Source organism: Pleurodeles waltl, chromosome 6 (genome assembly GCF_031143425.1).
Source record: "Pleurodeles waltl isolate 20211129_DDA chromosome 6, aPleWal1.hap1.20221129, whole genome shotgun sequence".
Taxonomy (NCBI): domain Eukaryota; kingdom Metazoa; phylum Chordata; class Amphibia; order Caudata; family Salamandridae; genus Pleurodeles; species Pleurodeles waltl.
In genome coordinates this window covers 628,465,572-628,479,383 of record NC_090445.1, presented here as the reverse complement: position 1 = coordinate 628,479,383, position 13,812 = coordinate 628,465,572, and the positions used below count along the sequence as shown (strand labels likewise).

At 42.6% G+C, this 13,812-nt stretch overlaps 1 protein-coding gene across 2 annotated transcripts in view; it reads left to right on the top strand.

Moving 5' to 3' along the window:
- The window catches only part of TSPAN2 (tetraspanin 2), a 716,196-nt gene that overhangs the window by 598,846 nt on the left and 103,538 nt on the right, over positions 1 to 13,812 (top strand). For both annotated transcript variants that reach the window (XM_069238961.1, XM_069238962.1), the window contains exon 7: positions 2,129 to 2,212. In XM_069238961.1, the coding sequence (XP_069095062.1) occupies positions 2,129 to 2,212 (84 nt within the window). The remainder of the gene's footprint in view (positions 1 to 2,128; positions 2,213 to 13,812) is intronic.

Sequence of the window (13,812 nt, the reverse complement as noted above, 5' to 3'; positions counted from 1 at the left end):
TGCACTGACAGCAGCTGTGAACTATGAGCTAAAGCCATCTCTACACTGTATTTACAAGGCCCAGTTTTCGTGACTACCAACCACATCAAAGGCTTTTAGGGAACTCAACCATTCTGCATTGTTCATCTTGGACCCTAGGTCTGCTCCATCCCATGAGGCAAAGCAATCTGAAGCCATAAGTGAACACTGTCGGCAAGAGTTGATATATATATAATTAGTATCATGTATCTGGACGGGAGACAAACACCCTTTATGATCAAACGTTGGAACAACCATATCACAGTTTTGTTGTAGCAGGACTAAATTGTCAATCTGCAGTCTCATGCTGAGCTAACACTGCATATCTGTTCACAACTGAGATACAGAAACGTGACAGAGTGTTACATACTCCCTGGACAGTCTGTACATTGTCAGGTCTCATCACAGGTCTAGAATGATAAAAATAATCTAGTGGACATACCTTAATCTCTCTATAGCCGTGGGGTAGGGAATTGAGCTTGAACAACAGATCATGAACAACAAATTAATTTCTAAAACTGATCACTATACAGTCATTAAAATCAAGTTTCGGCACATTCCTTACCCACGGAATCCTGTGCACCATAATTATTCAACTATGCCGTGAGTTACTAATACCAGTTCTCCCTTTTAACTCTAATGGATAACCTTGTTAATTAATCACATCTCTCAGATTGGCCTAGCCAAGTGGGTAAAACTTTGTATGGACAATGGTAAATGGAGTTGCTTTAGGTGGCAAATGTAAACCGAAGATTTCTTAGCTGTGGAACATTTGGGGACAAAGGATAATTTATCCCCTCCAAACATACAGACACAACAGATTCAGAATCAAGTGGAGGCTGAGTCAAAGGCATGTTGATGGGATCAGAAGGATGTTGTTACGAACATTTTCATCATGCCGATCCAAAGATGTTAAAGTAGAGGCATCAAGCTTATTGATAAAAAGAGGATGAACATCATTTACCTTCAACTTTGGAAGTTGACTCTCAGTGGGTCTCAGTAGGCCAGTAACCCGGTCCATAAAAGTGGTAATTCGACCCTATGAAAATTCCTGGTTGCACCAGATTAGAGTGAATTTCCTAGCCTCTCTTTCTTCTTTGGTAATAGTTAAGGAGTTTTCTGGGACTTGGGACTCCACTGATTTAGACGTGAGATGGGCCCACTCTTGGCCTTGTCTTTGCCTGAAGAGTACCCGGGAGCATCCCATGCAGCAGGAATCTCAGGTGCCTCTTCTAGCGCTGGACAACAGCCCTGCCTTCCCAGACAAGGAGGAGCTCAGCTGGGGTTTGGAAAACTGAGTCCAGTGGCAGTGAATAAACACCTGCACAGTGGGAAGCCTAGGTGTTTCTTCTAGCATCGGCAGCAACAAACCCACCTTCCAGATAATGAGGAGCTCAGCTGGAGTCTAGAAAACTGAGTCCAGAGTCAGTGTCATTGAAGAAACACATGTGCAGTGGGAAGCCCAAATGCCTCTTCAAGCGAGTGCAAATTCATTTGTCATGGTTTTCAGCTCAATTAACTATACAGCTTGAAAATGCTGTTAATAGTCTGGCAAGGTACCCCACTTACCCACCTTTTCACTGGCATAAGAAGTGTAGGAAGCAGAGATGTGGTAGGGAAAAGGAGTCAAAATTTAGGATTTGCTATAGCTATCCCAATCCTAAATATTCATACATTTTACAATATATGAAACAGAAATGTATCGGGATAAGAAAACAAGCATGTTTTTATCCAAGTGCAGCTTTCTTCTTGGAGGCATGAGAAAGAACTAAGGAGTCTAAAAATGTATTCAAAATCTCATGCAGGTGTAATTAACAATGCAAGGGACTAATTAATGCTACGTAGAAGACACACTTGTTAATGAATATGGAGATATGTTTGGCCATCCTCACTCTCATTTAACTGTATAAGATAGGTAAATGTACATTTGCATTAGGGGTTATGAGATGGCCATAAATTAAAGCATTTTGTGAATATGAAATTGCATATAGAAGAAGCTTCATAGAGTCAAAATTATTTGTAGTGCTTCTAATTGCCTCTTCTACAATGAAGAATTTGTTACCAATGTTTTGATACATAGTTTAAAACAAACACCTTTTCTTTTTGATAGAACTGCTTGGAAGAAATTGAAAAGTTGATGAGCTCCAAATTGAAAACAGTAGGCATTGTATGCATTGCAGTTGCCGGAGTGACGGTAAGTGCATACACTTTAAGGTTGGCTAACAAGATAGCATATGTCATGGAGTAGGTAAGATAATAATGTGATGTACAGAGTAGTGCACAATAGAAACCACTGAAGCCAGTTCACCTGTCTTTTTTTCCAGCCCTTAATGTCTGTTTGGAAATGTATCCAGCAGCACAAATTGCATAATTGATTTTCACAAGATCATAAAAACACTCCCAAGTTTGGTAAGATCACTGCAGAGCATCAATGTGAAAAATCTGCCAAGTGTTGCTTGCTATATGTGTGTCAGTTTTGTCCGTAAGGTAATTAGTAGTGGGCTCAGCATTCCTAAGACCCTTCTATTATATCTGTCCCCTTTACGGATCTTAACACAAATGTGATGAATCAAACTAAAAAAAAGGTTTGTGACATTTTGTCAAGCAGTTACAAAGTTAATAAAGATTTTAAATATAGATTCAATTTCTAAGGTATACTGTAATGTGACCATCAGTCAGGAGCTATCACCACTCTGTCTTTGCCTTGTAGATCTAGAATTATGCATTTGTCACTCACACCAGTTCAAAATAAATGTTTTCTACATTATGCCTTTCAACAGCCCATGGGTCCTGCAGGGTTATCCAATCAAACGGCTGACACCGATTGGTAATCTTTCTGCAGTGATGGGAACCAGTTAAGGATATCATCTCCTTTACACAAGACAGGCTATCAGATATTTAGTTCTGAGGTCTATCAAGGGGTTCTATGTGGATAAAGGTAGAATATACATCCTAACTGAACTCCTGGAGTGGCTCTATTGAAATCGGAACTTTGAAAATGTCATCTTTTCTATACAATAAATATAGATGATTAGGATAGCTTTTTGAATGTGTTACTTTGTCGATTTCAAAGAAATGTGTTTGTACAATAATGTAAAATAGCTAGCTATAATGTAATTAGTGTCAAGCATTTCAAATTACATTTCAAGGCATCCATCGAAAACAACAGGTTTGCTTGGAGAATCCACTGCTCTTCAGTTATGTTCTCAAGAGCTGGTCTATTGTTTTGCATCAAATGACTTCCCCAGTATTAGAGCACATATCCAGGTCTGCAGTGGGAAAACTGTTCTCAATTCTCTGATGTATTCAGCACCTAGAGCCAAAGGTAATATGTCATGCATGGATTAATTTGCTGAGCACCTTAAACATTGCTAGTGCATTAATGATATGCAGATGATGAAATGGGTAGAAAGTCATCACAGCCTACTGACCCCTTCCTTAGGTCCTGTTCTTTTAAACATGGCTTGAATGCAAAATACCAAGAACTTTTGTTATCTCGAAGGATGTAGTCTCTAACAGCAGAAAAGGAATCAGTGAAGTCACATGGATTTTTATCTCACCTTTCCTATTGATTTTCACTTATTCACTCCACTATTCAAGTACCTTTCCAGACTCTGCTACCATAATCTATTTATATAAAATCTCAGGAATATGTAGTTGAGAAAGCCACTCCTTTATTTTCAACGGGCAGCTTGTCATTAATAGACTGAACCCCACCTATGCTTGGTTTGATAACGGTTGTTGCAAAACAACAGTCTTTTTATCTCAGGTCTGGTGTACTTTTACATAAGTGCCATTTCTCACAAAATCTTATAAATTGATGTTTTCAAGAAGAAGTAGACTTGATAGGTTTGAGAACGGGTTGACATACATAATTCAAATGAATAATGATAGTGCCGTACACAGTTTTCTACCATACCTATGGTTGACTGAAGACATTTATGCTAAAAAACAGTTGAGTAAATCTTTTGAACACAATTACTTGATTGAATTGCACAACTATTCCTAGATGTCAAAAGTTGCTAGTACTTTGTTTTCTTTAATAACAGACATATGTATGCCTTTTTTAGATATTCAGGAAAAGTTCCTGTAGTTAAAGAGTTATTGGTGATTCTTCTTACAGGTGTGACAGCAGAAGTAGATAAAAGAATGATCTTGAGGATGTGTGGTGGACAAGGATCACAAGGGCAGATGGAAGTCCTGCTTGTTTTGACCAAATCCATAAAATCACCTTGTGATATTTGTTTGAAGGAGTGGAGAGGCTGGGTTAGTTTACTCTGGGAGGGTATTTTAGGAAACTTGTTGGTGCTAATGGTTTTCTTCTGTTTTAAATAGGAGTCCAATGTGTCTGCCTTGCTTGTGTAATGAGTTGCCAGTTTGTTTGTGAAATCTTTAGTAGTGGGATGCATTTAGGTTTTTGAAATTCATTGAGAATTTTATAAAATTCTTTAGTTGCAGATTTAGCATTTAGGATTCTGTCTGAATAGTACCTTTTTTAGCTTTTTCATTTATGATTTGTATATTCTGTTACGTTTATGTAACTGAAGTTTGTCTTGAATGTTGTTTGTTTTGTACCAGGTACACCACCTGCTCCTAATTGAAAGTTATCACTTATGTAATTAATAGCCTATTGATATCCTATGGGAGAGGTAGGCTTTAGAGTGCTGAAAAACAAATATAGGTGTTTTTCAGTACCAGGACATGTAAAACTTAAAAGAACATGTCCAAATGTTAATATATTGCACCTTGCCCACTGGACTGTTCAGGGCCTACCGTTGGGGTGACTTATATGTATTAAAAAGGAAGGTTTGGGTCTAGCAAAAGGTTTATTTTGCCAGGTCGAAATGGCAGTTTAAAACTGTACACACAGTCTGCAAGGGCAGACTTGAGGCATGTGTAAAGGGTTACTTAAATGGGTGGTCCAAAGAGTGCTGCTGGCCTACTAGTAGCATTTATTTACAGGCCCTGGTAAAAGTACAACTTTACTTGGGACTTACAAGTAAATTAAATATGCAAATTAGGTGTAAGACAATTCTACCATGTTCAAAACCTGAGAGCACAACCACTTGTTGGCAGTGGTAAAGTGTGCAGAGTCCTAAAAGCCAGCAATATTGTGTTTCAAAAACAAGATGGTGAAGGCAAAAGGTTTGGGGATGATCCAGCAGAAAGGGAAGTCCAACACTTACCTATATATATTTGCTTTCGGTCAGTGCTGAGTGCCACATGACCTTGTGCAGTGCTGGGAATGACCACTGGTTCCTGGTTGAGTGCAGAACTGCTGCCAGCATTGTCGGAACCGGGTTAACTGGGCAAACACACTGTCAGACAGAGAGAGAAAAAGTGTCAGGCAAGAGGAGCGCCACCACACTTGGTCCCGCTTGGCAAACATCGCTGCCATCACTAACATTGCCTCGGCTGCTGCCACCCCTCTGCAGAAAATTCCTGCTAAGTTACTTGAGCCTAGAATAGCCTCTGTAGCCTTGCAGGGACCTTGGGATTTCTACAGGATCCTCATTAGCAAGGAAGCAGCATAGAGGGTCACTCAGGGAAAAAGCTAGTGCACATTTGCACTTCTCATGCCGCTCACTGCCGGCCAGTCTGACTGCTTTGTCTTCCCTGTTGACACACAATGCTTACCTGCTGTCTGGCCAATCTGGCCCTCCCCAGACCATGGCTGCTATTCCACGCCTCAGTCACAGCCCTATGCTCACTCCTATGCTCATGAGTCAAGAAACTTGGGAGAGTACTTGTTAGGGCCCCCCACCCAAGAGGTTGTAGAGGTCTGGGAGGTGCGTGGAAGCAGCCAGCCTGCACATAGATGTCCTAGCTGCCTTTACCACTCACATTAAGCTCTGGCAGCAAACAAAGTGCTTCAAACAAGGACCTGAGGAACCCGTCTCAACAGGCAGAGAGCCAAATTGACTGCAGTCAGAGTAGTTTCAGAAAAAGTGGAACAAGTGGATTCCCTCAGTCGAGGACTGAGCTCGGAAAATCAGCAAAAGGAAAAGGTAAAATGAAAAATAAAATACCCTTCTCCACCTCTTGACCATCCTCTATCTTGGCAGTTGCTAAGCTCCACATAACGCCACATGAAAAGGCCACACCCAGCCACATTTTTTCACATACTGTCAGCGAGTTACCAAGTCAGACTTAACTGACTTAGGAGGCGATACTATGAGATCTGGGATATTTAGGTCTGCTTCACTCGAGGGATTGGCAAGAAAGTGAAAAAACACAGGCCTGGGCAAACACGCTAAATCAGGTCTAGAGACTCACGAATAGCCCACTCCCCTCCACGGTGTTTGACTTCTTCAAAAAAGTTGTAGCAAAATAGGCTTTTTGCGGGTTTCCCCCCACTTTTAGCCCCCATTTGGAATACTAGCTGCTGATTTAGGATTCTGAAAGTGCACTGGAGCCTGCAGCCTGCTCACCAGGCCCCAGGGCAATTTCTCTCCTCTTAAATTGTTAAATGTGAATTGGTATCCCAAATTGGCATGTACTTTAACCCTCATATAATTCCCTAGTATATAGTACCAAAGGTACCCAGGGCATAGGTGTTAAAGGGGTCACCAGGGCCCGAAGCATTGTTGGACCACCCTGGGTAACCCAGGTATCTACTGACAGCTGTTCTGCCTTTGCAGACTGCAAGAGCAGTACAAACTGTCAGAACTCTACTGTGCCCACACCAAGTGTGGCACAGCGCAAGCACTATCCTTAATATATGTCAGTCACCCCCTAAGAAAGTCTTCCTGAGCCCAGGAGGCAGGGTGCATTAAATTAAAGGTGTGGACATATAGGTGTAGGGTTATATGCCTCTGTAGTGGCCTTAATGGCTACTATAAGTGAACAACCATCCAAAAAATAGCATGGACTCAGAGAGCAATTTAGAGGTTGCCCACCGAGGTGTCCCAGTTTTCCTGTGCTCTGGCTACTATCTCACAGCTTCCGCTGCCAAGACTGGATTCTGACCCCCTGGGCAGATGTGTGAACACTCCCAGGAGTTAGGACACTGGCTAGGGTGGGAAGGATGTCACACCTCTCTCCCTCTCTCTCTCTCTCTCTCAGGAAGGCTAGTGAAGTGGCACATCAAGGTGGTCAACTTCAAAGGGAACACTGCCTTTGATATGCAAGCCGGATGTCCCTAAGGGGAGGAAAAAGCTATTTCCCTACTCCTAGGCAGAATTACACCCAGGCGGGTGGGAAAGTTAGTTAGTCATGAGGTGTACGTCCCCAGAAGGTTGGCCACACCTCTAAGGTGATCAGCCTAATCTGTACAGTTGAGGAAGACTACTGCAATCTTGGAAAGTTACAAAATAGAGTGTTCTGGGTTGAAAAGGTGCCACAACCCACTAGCTTGGTCACGGCAGGGGCGGACCAACCACTAGGGCTAGTAGCCCAGTGCGTACTAACACGCACACCCCTAATGCCCCTAAATCCAAGCTGTAAGGGGCTCCCCAGGCACCAGAACATCAGATCTGTGCTAACTTGCGACAAGAGGACATGGAAGACCCTCATCAACGACAACAGGAACTTGCACCAACAAAAGGCGTGATATCATGAACCTGTGGCAACCTCCTGAAACTGCTTGACTGTTGTTCATCCTGGATAAAAGAATGATTCCCACAGTAAGAGGGAATCCGTTGTGAGCCAAAGGCAGAACCAGACTTCTTTGGACTATTGGCACTAATCCCCTGCTTACCGCAGGTAAAAAGCACCTACCAGATCTGAAGAATTCCTGGCCATCGGCTCCTCCAAGGGAGTGCACAAAGACAGATAGTCCAGTGCATTGTGAGAAGTGAAGTTGACCTTCCTACCAAGTTACACCTGGCTGCTGTTTTCCACTGGACCTCCAGAAGGGAAGATAGCTTCTCCTTCTTCTTACTGCTGCCAAGGCTTGTTGGTGGCCAGTCCGGTCATCACCACCTTTACTCGATGCTGGAACTCGAGGGCACACTGCAACACCTTCATCTGACGTCACCTGTGGCTCCATTGAGTTTTTTATCTGCTCCTCACCTGCACCATCTCAGTGGTAAAACCAGCAACTGCACCTCCCGTTCAGCACCGAGGATAGCCACGCACACCTCTGCACCTGAGATACCTAAGTGAGGTGAAGTTGCTCTGCCTGGTGAATCCTGGTCCAGGGGTCCACACAAGCTTAACTCCCAGTGGGCTCACACAAACTCGACCTGTAAGTAACCGAGTGTCACAAGTACCATTTTTCAGCACCTGCAGATCCTGCATTCAGCACCAAGGACAGCCAAGATACCTCTGCACCTGGGCCCCATGAGCCAGGTAAAATTGGTCTGACTGTCACAGCTTGTCCTGGAACCTGCACAACCTTAACTAGAAGTGGGTTCCGCTGAACGCACCTGGCAAGTGACCGAGTGTCACTAGTGATTTTCTCCTTTTACCGCAATGATAACGTTTGACAGCATGTAAATATACTGATTTTATTTTCCCTCTAAAATCCATAACTCTGGTTACACACATCTGGTTTACCTTGTTTTGGTTTCTAAATTAATATAAGAATCTGCTTTATTTTTATTAATTGGTGTTGATTTGTTTCAAGTCGTGTCAATTACTTATCATCCATGTTGGAACTCTGACACATGTTCCTCTAGTAAAACCTGACTGTTCTTTGCCAAATTACCAGGCCTGAGCTGAGGATTTATTAGTGTGAATCTTAAGGACCATCTTTGTGTACTATGAGAGTATTACATAATGAAGCCTGACCAGCCTTACTACATAATACTCCACTTTTGTACAAAAATAAAAAAGGAGCATTCAGGTGAACCATTGGGTGTAGAGGCCCTAGCAAATGAAGATGATTTTAACTGCACCATCACCAACATAACCTGTGTAAAAAGTGGCAAAAGGGCACAATGCCTGCAAAGCCCATAGAATTGCAGTATGCTCAGAGCTACCTCATTAGCACTGAGAACACTGTATGGACCGCACTCAACCTAGTCCATTCAATCAATCTCATTTGCTTAAGTAACAACTCACAAACCCAACATTAAGTTCAATCTCTCCTTCAAGTCATGAGTGAGAACTGACAAGATGTATGTATTCCCTCCCAGGGGAACATCGCCTGTGTGAAAGTGACAGGCATGAGGCAGACTTTAACAGTAAAGAGACCAATGTGTTAATCCCGCTATTCCCACCATTCCCATTCCATAATAGAGGGCGCCCCAAAAAGCTGGCCTTTAGGCCAAAGCAAACAATCAATACATTTAGACCCTTGCTAATCAGAGCAGCAAAACCACCCAACTATATCAACCAACAGGGGTTAGTATTGGGCATTCTCAGTAGGTCGGTGGCTAGTGCCCAAGAAGGCCCAAACAAGTTGAGAAAGGGACTAACACCTACCCAGAGTGTTGGGCTGTTTTTATGGACAATCTACAGGCAACTGCAGAAGCTATGAACTTTCACTCATCTAAATTATATCTACAGGTTGATTTGTTAAGTACCATGGCCGTTTTCATCTCAGGAATTGACACCAAACTGGAGGCACTAAACAATTTAATCACTAGAGTCCAGAGAGATACTAATGCTGAATTTATCACTTGCCATTCTCCCCCGATAATGGAAAAGCTGAGTCAAAGGCATGTAATAAACAGTGAAAAGGAAAGAACCTGTATGAAGAACAAAATAGTCCCCTCACAATGGTAGGAGGAGAATGACGCCCTAGAGCATAATAACCAGCTTTGGAAAAACAACCTACACTGAAGTAACTTAGACTGGTGAGAGTGTAAACCTCAATATTAGAGTTTGATACTCAAGGAATACCTCCTCTCCAACTAGGTTAATCCCAGGCCCTCACTTGAAACCTCCCATCACCTGCACTTAGGAAGTACAAGAACTTGCTCTGAGTAGGGCAGTCAACCCGCCACCACCTGTGGCCTTTCGGCAAGAGAAGCAATATGAAATTTGCTACTTCAAATGCACTAACTGGTGACAGCATAGAGACAATTACGTGCGGAAGCACCAAGTTCAGGCACTCCAATCATAGGGGGCAACAATTCAATGAGAAGAGGAGGGTAAGAAAACTGAAAAGATCCTGAGTATCACAGAAGATTTGTCTAAGAGAGGACAACAAAGGGTCTGCAAAAGATGGAAACTCAAATCCAGACCAGCTTCCCTCATAGAGAAGGCTATTCTCAATCTTCCCTAAAACCTGACTCTGGAAGGATAAGGCATACCAAGGGAAGATATCCACCCAAACAGCCTGGAGGCAGAAATCGCAGCAGGAGGTGCACAAGCAACAGAAAGTCACCTAGTGGCCCAAGATTACCTACTCCATCACAGCTCCTAAAACCAGTTACAAGTACAGAGATATAAGTAAGTGCAACACACAAAAAATAAAAGCAATACAACCCGATCCAACACTGATGTACAATAACATGGAGACCTCTGAAATAACCAGTACGCCGGTGAAACCTATACACTGTCACACTCAAAATGAAGGCGCTGATGTTCTTACACCTCCCCAATGGACACAGAGCAAGCCAAAAAACTCCTGTTTGTCTCACAATACCAATTTAATGGCCCAAACAATGCATTCAATTGTGGCAATTTGATAAAATTATTCGAAAATGATAAACATTTAAAAAACTTCAAACCATCAGACCTTCTACCTGTAGAATTTGTAAAGCCTACAGGATCCCAATCATCTGAACTTCCCTAATATTTACAACACCAGGACAAGCCTTAAAAGTGTTCTGTGAAAAAGCAAAATTCTGTTTTGAGGAATCTTGCCCCAACAGGTAAATCGTTACCGAACTCTCCTAGCCACCACTAATCCTGAGACATCTGATTCAATGCACTCAGGGAGATCTCTGCAGCCACCATCGCCAGTAACACGGCAATCCAGTTGGGGCATCAAAACAATTCATAGAACAGTTACCTGCAATCAAGAACAAAGCGGTCAATTCACACTCCTTTCTCAATTCTAACAAATCCCACCTGCAAAGGAATCCCAAGTCAAAGAAAACAAATAACGATTGTTCTGAGTAAAGGCAACACAACCATGGAAGGATTCCATACTGCAAATGTTTCAGGAAAAGCAGACTGGCCATGGCTTACTTTGGCCTTGGTAGGAAGCAAGAAAACATGAATCGGGGATGTAGCACAGCCATCTTGGGTCACTGCTCAGGCAAACTACCACACAGACACAAATGAAGTGAACGCAGCCACAATTTGCATGAGCTCATGGGACATATCAGGCATTCATAATGAGGTTATCTACCCAGAAGTCATTTAGTATTTGAGGAAATTCCAAATCATTTTCCTACAGAAGACATTAGCAGATCATTCGATGCCCCTGCAGGGGTACATGAAATACAGCAAGACCACACTAAGATGAAGCCCTAGGGACAAGACAAAAGAAGGCCTTGCAATATACATCCCAATACATTTGAAAACAAAGGCAGAACAGCTTAATTACTCAGAGAAATGGATTCAGGCTGTCAACATTGAAGACTGTGCCCAAAGGTTAAAACATTAACTCATGCTACTCAATGTATACATTAATGCTGCATTCACAGAAAAGGCAGCAGCAACAATGAAATTCGAACCAATACTCACTATCATAAAATCAGAACAGGATGCAAAATACATTATGAATGCACTGGATTTCAACTGAAACCTCTTTAATCAACAACAGTACAATTAAAACCTCATCGCCAAGAATGAAAGATATCTAAGGCACTCAAATTGCCTCCTTTTGAACTGCCTCAGGCCTGCGAGTCCTGAATGGATGATTCACACGGGACAAGCCCCTGCCAGGACTCACATCTCATCAGAAACCGCCACCATAATAGAATATTCAGCTGTCCTCCTGACCCTTTTTAAACATATAGGCAATTTTAGAATAGAAGAGTGTGAAAACAGTGATCACAACCCACAGACAATAGATATGAATCTCAAGCCACACTTGCACACAACAGCCAACATCTTAATTTCAGACTAAAACCCAGTAGATTTTAAGAGGTTAAGATGGCAAGCATGGCTGCAGGATGAAATCCAACAAACTGCACAAACCTTCTAAATGAGGACCACTGATACAATATCGAGGTAAACAATGTTGTTTCACAAAAATATTGTGGAAAAAAATATTGTTTACCAAAATATTATGTCCCTTTACTTTACTAGTAAGTGCAAAAATATTGAAACAAAAATATAGACTCACACTAATATCATCCAAAATCTTACCAAAATATTGTGTGTGTATATATATATATATATATATATATATATATATATATATATATATATATATATATACAGTAAATCTACATTTTTAAATATATACCTTTAATATAATGTAAAATTATATAACATTATGGGCATCATTACGAGACTGTCTGCCAGCTGTGGGGGGCAGGATCGCCGCTGCTGTGGTGGTTCGACCGCCACAGACCACCAGGGTTCCCCCAGCACCGGCAGGATCGTGATCTGGCAGTGGTGGAGTTCATAATCTGCCAGGGCAGCGCTGCAGGCAGAGCTGCCCTGCAGATTATGACCTCGTTCTCTGCCAGTCGTTTCACCAGACAACAGGTGAAGGGGGCCACAGGGGAGTCCCTGCACTGCCCATGCTCTTGACATGGGCAGTGCAGGGGTCCCCCTGCCCAGCACCAACACCATTGCAGACAGAGAACATTGCGAGGGTGTTGGTGCACCCTGTGGGCTACAGCATTGCTGCAAGCTTGATTACAAGCCAGAGACAATGCTGTAGCCTGTGTCCCACTAGGCTGGCAGGTGGAAACAGAGGTTTCCTTCTACCGGCCTAACAGGAAACTCCTAATAGGTCCGGCGAGGTGGTCACCAGGGTTCCCCCAGCATGGCCGGGATCTGTGATCCCGACAGCCTGGCGGAGATCATAATCCGCCAGAGCAATGCTGCGACCAGCACTGCCCAGCGGATTACAACCTCGTTCTCTGCCATCCTTTTCATGGCGGTTTCATTGCCATGAAAAGGCTGGGGGAGAACAGAAGCAGGGGGCAACAGGGGAGCCCCTGCACTGCCCGTGCACTTGGCATGGGCAGTACAGGGGTCCCCCTGCCCAGCACTGTCACAATGTTCACTGTCTGCTGTGCAGACAGTGAACATTGCGAGGGTGCTGGTGCACCCTGCGGGCTGCAGCATTGATGCCAGTTCGATTATAAGCAGGAGACAACGCTGTAGCCTGTTTCCCACTAGGCCGGCCTAGCGGGAAACTCCTAATAGGTCTGGCGGGGTGGTTGCCACTACGGCAGAAGCCACTCTGTCAGGTGTTTGGCGGACAGGCTTTCCTGTCCACCAAACTCATAATGAGGCCCTACATGTTATAATACAACAATATAGAATAAATACATTTCACTAATATTTAATATGATATATAAATGTTATGCAACACAATTATTAAAAATATATATTTTACAATATATCAACTTCTAAGTTATTTTTTTTACATTTATGACAATACAAATCATATATATATATATATATATATATATATATATATATATATATATATATATATATATATATATATATATATATATAAGAAAAAAACAAAGATTAAAGTAATATGTTAGTGACAAAATTAATGTTTTGAACTAAAAAAAACACAAAAATTCACCACTGTGCTGATCACTAATTATCTTTCTGCCAGCCTATTCTTGGCGGGTTCCTCACCATGAAAAGGTTGACAAAAAGACAGTGCTGGTGGCCACAGTGGGAACCCTGCACTGTCCACAACCATGTTGTGGGCACTGCAGGCCCCCCCTGCCCTGCACCCTAGGGGTGTACACT